At 46.2% G+C, this 7,694-nt stretch overlaps 1 protein-coding gene across 1 annotated transcript in view; it reads left to right on the plus strand.

Moving 5' to 3' along the window:
• The first annotated feature begins 5,961 nt into the window (after positions 1–5,961).
• Ncf2 (neutrophil cytosolic factor 2) overlaps positions 5,962–7,694 on the plus strand; it is a 27,473-nt gene continuing 25,740 nt past the window's right edge. Inside the window, exons 1-2 of the mRNA XM_005363867.2 lie at positions 5,962–6,272; positions 7,532–7,614. Coding sequence (XP_005363924.1) covers positions 6,099–6,272; positions 7,532–7,614 — 257 coding nt within the window. The 5' untranslated portion in view covers positions 5,962–6,098. The remainder of the gene's footprint in view (positions 6,273–7,531; positions 7,615–7,694) is intronic.

Here is a 7,694-nt window from a genome sequence, read left to right on the forward strand (position 1 = left end):
AAAAGAGAGAGACTGGAGAGATGGCTCCGTGGTAAAGAAAGCTATGATCTTGACGAGGAGCCTGGTTCAGTTCCCAGCAACCACGTGGTGGCTCACAACACACCCAGTTCCAAGGGGTCAGATACCTCTCTGACCTCTGCAGGCTTTGGCCCAATATGGTGCACATACATATAACTCACACAGGCACACAAAATAAAATTAAAAATTAAAAAAGAAAGAGAAGCTGTTTTGACCTGGGCTGTATTTAGTAAGTTCTGGGGTGCCACACCCCCTTTCCCCGAGTCAGTACAGGACATACCCAGACACCAAATTCTTAGGAGGGGCAAGTAGGAGGGGTGGCTACAAAGGCAGACAGCAAACAGTAGCAGCAGTAAGAAGGAAAGTAGGGTCAAAAGGGCTGGTGTCTCTGTAGGAGTGGGTTTTTAAGGAGAGAAAGGGGAGTCTGTTCTAGACTGAGTTGGTAAGACCTGATTGGACATGAGCGCCAAATAATGAAATTTGATTGTTAGACCTTGGTGTTTTGTCTCAGGAATGAGCCAGTGTCCAAACAAGAGAGTGGACCTTGGGGTCTAGTTTTAGGAATGTAACGGCTTTCAGAAAGGGAGAGGAAAAGAAAGGGGAAAAGGGCAAAACCTGTGAGCACCATGTTTGCCATGCTCTCTCAGGCCTAGGAGAGCCCTTCAAAAGGTGCTATGCATCGATCAATATTTAACACAGAATTTAATAATCAAACAAGTGATAGCCATGAAAGATACAGTGGGAAGCCAGATAAAACCAGACCTGGATTCTCCACTCCCGAAGCATACAGTTTAGGTGGGAGACTAACATAGGGAGAAACAATGTCTCAGGGACAAGTGTGCGGTGCCACACGTGTGCTTCCACATGTACACATACACAGCATAAATAAGCAAATGTTAAAAGTCAGGTGTGGTAGCTTATACCTGTAATCCTAGCACTTGGGGGGCAGCGGCAGGAGGATCACTGCAAATTCCATGCTAGCCACAGCTGGGGAGCAAAACTTTGTTTCAGAAAAACAAAACTAAACAAAATAAAACTCAGCATTTGTGCCTGAACCCATCAGAGCATGCTCCCTGGGGCAGTGTGGGAAATGTGGTACCTCACATTGACTCAGGAGACGGGCACTGGAACAGAACTTGAGTTCTGACAGAGGATGTTGGGAGGAGGAAGAATGGCAGGGGTCACAGAGGTCAGCTGGGGAAGTAGAAGACGAGTAAGAAGAACAGAACTGGGTGGGGGACCCTGGAGCAGAAGGAGTCACCCTTGCAGTTGGGACCCAGGGAGGGATGGGAATCTTGGGGTGCCTGCCCAACAAGGAGTTTAGAAAGTGTTTTGTTTTTTTTCCCAAATGTGGTATTACCTGTTTGAGGTGATATGGTGCTATACTGTTGAATAAAAATGCCTCCCATAGACACTGACTTAGAGCAGCCGTTTTCAAGCTGTAAACTGAGAGCCCCCATAGGGGTCGCATAGCAGATATCCTGCAAATCAGGTATTTACATCCCAATTTGTAACAGTAGTAAATTTACTGCATTTATGGCTGAGGGGGGGTCATTAATATTCTTTTTTAAAAAATGCTGCAAGATCCCTGCTGCAGTAGATGGCTGCCGGTCTCCAAGCAGTGGCCTGAGCGGTGGTGGTGGGCCATGTGGCGGCAGACAGCGGGCCCTGGGAGCAGCCAGTCCCAGGCAGAGACAGCTGCTAGTCCATGAGCAATGGCTGGTCCCAGGCAGGGAGACACATGGCGGGTGGGCAGAAGACAGAAACATGGATAGACACGACATGCAGGGTGAGGTTGAATGTTTATTCAGGGGGTTATGGAGGTGGAAGGGAGAAGGGGGGGACAGAGAGAGAGGGAGAGATAAAGAGACAGAGAGAGAGAGAGAAAGAGAGAGAGAGAGAGAGAGAGAGAGAGAGAGAGAGAGAGGAGAAAAAGACAGAGAAGGGGGGAAGTGGAGAAGTGGGGAGAGAGGTAGAAGCGAAGCTGCCTCTCTGAGAGGAAGATGGAAAAGAGAGCAAGCTCAGGCCAGAAGCTGGAGATCAGACTGCCTCAGTGGATGGGGGAGGGAGTGGGCGTGGCTTGTCTTTTAAAGAGACAGAAAACCATAACAGTCACCACAACAGGAAGAACTATATGAAAGGGCACAGCATGAGGATGGTTGAGAACCACCGGCGTGGAGGAAAGAGAAGGCACACTCAAGTCAGTGTAAGGGATGTTGATCAATGTTGACCTAGAGATAACACAGCTACGGAGAGAATTATGACATCAAAGGTGGCCCCTGGTGACTGCTGGGAGTGATAATGAAGGAAAAAGGAGGCAGCTACTGCAAATGTAACAATTTCTCACCATAACAACTTAATAATTGAGTCTATGACTGAGAGTAAGATAAATACATCCTGGCATTAATAATGCTATATTCACAGACTGAACGGAGGTTGAGTCAATGGTCACTTGGTTAATTTTCCACTAACAATTAACATCTCTATGTCTAGAGTCCTGGACTGTGTTTGCATCACCCTTGCTGACACTACAGTGGGACCAGTCTTCTCTAATAAAATTCATTGAAATGGGAAAAAAATGCCTCCCATAGGCTCATAGGGAGTGGCACTATAGGGAGGTGTAGCCTTGTTGGAGTAGGTGGGGCCTTGGAGGATTATGTCCCTAGGGGCAGGCTTTGAGGTCTCAGATTCTCAAGCCAGGACGAGTATCACTGTCTTTTTGCCACCTTCAGATCCAGATGTATAACTCTCAGTTACTCCTCCAGCACCATGTCTGCCTGCAGGCTGCCATGCTTCCTGACGTGATGACAATGGACTAAACCTCCAAACTGCAAGCCAGCCCCAATTAAATGTTTTTCTTTATAAGCATTGATGTGCTCATGGTGTCTCTTCACAGCAATAGAAAGCATAGCTAAGACAGGAAGATTTTAGAAACGGTCCGAAAGCTGCATAGAGAAGGGGGTAGGTTTTAGTCAGAGATGGTCAGGAGACTATGTTAACTTGGGACTGCTGATAGCTTAGCCTGTGTGGTGAGAGGGGTTGGAGCCCAACCCAATCACTTATACCCTGATAACAGAAGGCTGAGTTATCTCCAACTCCAAATTCTGCCTGGAAGTTTGAGGTCTGTGATGGGGTAAAAACATAAGAGCATATGGAACCCCATGAGTGAAGAATGGCTGTCATATGGGAGGTGAGGCTGATAGTGTAGAAGTTGGGGTGGAAGACTAGAGCGTGGGCTGCAGCCTGCAGGCCTGACTTCAGGGCAACTAGAAGATGTATGAGCTTGCCTTGAAGGCTGGGCTGGGTGAATTTCAAGCACAGATTTGAAAGGTCAGCTGAGAAGAGGAACTAGCCATAGACGCCTGCATAGAGGTAGAAAAACGAGAACCTAAGGCCTGAGAGATCACTTGGAGGTTCTAATGTCAGGCTAAGATGATAATGATAATGATGATGATGACCAAAACATTGCTTATGAAAACCTAGTTTAGCTACAAGCCCACTTGATTTTCCTGAGAATAATCTCTGTGATGGTCAAGTTCTGATCATCCACTGGGCAGAGCCACAGGTGTGGCTATGACCTGGGTGTCATTTCCTCTCATATGATGTAGGATGCCCTTCTGTAATGCTGTGAATGTTGATTTGGCCAATAGCCAGGCAGAATATAGCCAGATAGGAAATCCAAGCAAAGATAAAGGGAGGAGGAAGGCAGGATCTGGGAGATACCAGCAGCTGCTGGGGAATCAAGATGTGAGGTAACAAGCCACGAGCCTTGTGGTAAAATATAGAATCATAGAAATGGAGCCGGGCGGTGGTGGCGCACGCCTTTAATTCCAGCACTTGGGAGGCAGAGGCAGGCAGATCTCTGTGAGTTCGAGACCAGCCTGGTCTACAAGAGCTAGTTCCAGACAGGCTCCAAAACCAAAGGGAAACCCTTTTCCAAAAAAAAAAAAAAAAAAAAAAAAAAAAAAGAATCATAGAAATGGGTTAATTTGTTAAGTTGTAAGAGCTAATTAGTAATAAGCCTGAGCTAATAGGCTAAACAGTTTGTTTAATATTAAGCCTCAGAGTAGTTATTCTGGAACTGGTGGGTGAGAGAGAAACCTCCAGTTACACTCATACATGCTGGATAAGAATTCTAGCACTAAATTGCTATTCAGTTTATACGCTGAGACAGGATCTTTCTAGATTGCCCCAGCAGACCTTGAATTTGGGATCCTTCTGTCTCAGTCTCTCAAGTAGCTAGGGTGGCAGGTCATTGACACCAGACCTGGCTCTAACTCCTTCCATCATTTCTTAAGAGTCAGTGTCAAAGATCTGAGAATAAAAGGCAGTGTCCCAACTTTCAAGGGAATGAAGAGCTTAACAGGTAGAGAGGAAATATAGTGTAGTAAGCCTATCTCTGTTCCACCCGCCAGCTCCCAAATAACCACACAGATACTTATTATTAACTATGAAAGTTTGGCCAATAGCTTAGGCTAACTAGCTCTTATAACTTAAATTAACCCATTTCTATTAATTTATGTGCTGTCATGTGGTTCATGGCTTGTTATCTCATTTCCTACATGCCATGCTTCCTCCAAGTCTCCCTGAGATGCCTCCCTCTTCTTCCCAGTGTTCTCTCTGCCCTGAAAATCCTGCCTAGCTATTGGCGTTTAGCTTTTTATTAAACCAATCACAGTGACATATCTTCACACAATGTAAAGGAATATTTCACAACAAGACAGTCTGTATTTAGGAGGAGAGAAGATAAAGAAAAAATATTCTCTCCATTGTCCATTGTCATCACTCAAGCTAGAGTTGGGTGCTTGCTGTCACAGAGGTAGAGATATCGGAAGGAGTCTCGATGGATAAACCTGGGCGGTTGAGAAGATTACCAGGCAGAGATGTGAGATAGGAAAGCCCACCAAAGGTAGGGATGAGTCTATGCAATGACACTTTTGTCTTTATCTTTATCCTACAAACCCTGTGTTGAGTTCTTTCCGATGCCACAAAACAAGACTCAGACATATCCACTTATCTGACCCTCAGTAATATGAGAAGTCCAGATGTGGGCAGACTTCATTATGTAGAGACACAACCTTGTTTAAGACACACTATCTTGTTTAAGACACACTATCTTGTTTAAGACACACTACCTTGTTTAAGTCCAGACGTGGGCAGACTTCATTATGTAGACACACTACCTTGCTTTTCCTCAGGAATTTTTTTGTTTTGGTTGTTGTTTGTTTGTTTGTTTCATATTAACTTTGACTTCGCCAAGGCAGTACATAAAGGAATCCCAAATCTGTGTTTACAGAGACTAGTGAACCCATCGGTCACCATACAGGAGCCATGGCTGCAGTTTCCACAGGCAGATGATAATTATGGTCATGTTTGCCTCCCATTTGGAGAATTTTCAAGAAATCGAACCCGCCTGAATTCTCTTAAAGTTACTTTAGACCTGGATGGATCCTCAAGACATCCCATCCTGTCTCAGAAATGAGTAGCATATTTATTTTTTCCCCAATATTTTGAAGCTAAAACGGAACAGTAGTACTTACACACCTATAACTCCAGAACCTGGGAGTCTGAAGCCAGAAGATAGGGAGTTCAAGGCAGCCTGAGTTGTATCAACAGATGTGTCCATAGACCACAAAGAAGCCTGTTAACAGCCCTAGACCCAGAGCAAGGAATTAATTCAAGGATGAAAGAAGCGACAACAGGGGCTTGCCTGGCCAAACCTGCTGAGGTCCCCCTGACCTGAAGCTGCCACAGACAGCGTGGGAGGCAGAGATGAATGGGAGGTGCCCGGCATGTAGAGAAGCACTTAGAGGAACTGACTGACCCTTGGCAGGCAGCAGCTAGTGTACTTCCCCTTTTCTAGCCCGCCTCCTCCAGCCCTCTCCTCTTTCCTTTTCTCTCTCATGCTAGCTTATGCGTCAGTTCCTGAAAGGTGGGGAAACTTCCTGACACTATGAAGTCACCCAGAGGGAGGCTAGACCCCATTCTGAGTGCTAGGTTGGTCCCCTGAAGCCTGGAGTGCCCTGCAGGTAGGGTGAGAAATACCTCGAAATACCCTGCCTACTGGCACACAGCTCACGATGTCCCTGGCTGAGGCCATCAGACTCTGGAATGAAGGGGTGCTGGCAGCCGACAAGAAGGACTGGAAGGGTGCTCTGCAGGCCTTCAGCGAGGTGCAGGACCCCCACTCGAGGATCTGCTTCAACATAGGCTGCATGCACACCATCCTGGAGAATATGCCGGCAGCTGAGCAGGTGAGTGAAACCCTAAAAGAACAAAAGCTCCCCAGAACTACCCTGGGAATCCCCTTCTAAGGGCCCCTGGCCAGGCAGACAGTTTTAAAAAACTCCCAGGACAGGTTTTCTGAGCCACCCGATGGGTGGGGCTCTGCTATTTCAAAGAACTTTGCAGTCCCCAAGGTCTCTCTTTAACCACTCCTGAAGACTTCTTGTTCCTGTCTTTTACCAACTCCCCCTGAAGGCGTTCTTTCTCTGTCTTACCACCTTGCACCTGATTGTAAGGTACCTCTTAAGGTTTCCAGGCACTTAGCATCCCATCAGTTCAGCTCAAGCAATTCTGACCAACACCACAGGGTGCTCCTCCAAGGGTTCTGAGGCTGGCTGAAGGAAATCACACTGGAAATGAATCATGAAGTCTATTGAGGATATGGGGCATTTCAGCATTTTTTTAATCTTCGGTTTTTTTTTTTTTTTTTGAGACAAGATTTTTGTGTAACAGCCCTGGCTGTCCTGGAACTCACTCTAAAAATTGGGTTGGCCTCAAACCCCTCAGGGGCCGGCTGCAGCCTGAGAGCTGTGGAGACAAAGCACACTGTGGAGAGAGGAGGCGGTGATCCTGGATGAAGCTCCCCCCCCTCCCCTTACTGGCCAGGATTTTCTCTCCCATTCTTCTATTGCTAATTCTCTCATCCCCTCTGCCCTTGTTTTCCTGCTTAATCTCTTATTAATATTATATATGTATTCTTGTTATTATTTTAATGATTTAAATACTTACACGATAAATTTATATCAAACAAATACAACATGTATTTTAACTCTATAACTTTAATATTATTTTTATTACTGTTTTTTGATGGGAGTGGGCATTTTGATAGCATGTATGTTTTGACACCATGTGCACACCTGATTCTCAAGGAGGCCCCTAAAGCTAGGATTACAGACATTGTGAGCTAACATGGTGCTGGGCATTGAACCTGGGTCCTTGGGAAGAGCAGCAAGCACTCTTAACTGCTGAGATATCTAGCCTTATCACTTATTTCACAGAGGAAAAAAAAAACTGAGGTTCAGAGAGGTTAGGTAATTTACCACAGGCTATGAAATGAGGAAGCAACACCCCAGGGCATTGCAACCCAAGATGTCTGTACCCCAGGCCAATTTTGTCACCTTGAGTTGCTGAATCATTATGACACACCTGCCTGCCTCTCCCTGGGGCTACTCTTACACTTCCTGTCTGCCCTGGCTCTGTGGCTGAGTATGGACCTTTCTTCCTGCAGGCCTTCACCAAAAGCATCAACAGAGACAAGCACCTGGCAGTGGCCTACTTCCAGCGAGGAATGCTCTTCTACAGCATGGAGAAGTGAGTGGTCCAAGGCTACCTCACTGCGCGCACGTGTGTGTGTGTGTGTGTGTGTGTGTGTGTGTGTGTGTGTGTGTGTG

This window comes from Microtus ochrogaster (genome assembly GCF_000317375.1).
Source record: "Microtus ochrogaster isolate Prairie Vole_2 chromosome 6 unlocalized genomic scaffold, MicOch1.0 chr6_random_2, whole genome shotgun sequence".
NCBI lineage: Eukaryota > Metazoa > Chordata > Mammalia > Rodentia > Cricetidae > Microtus > Microtus ochrogaster.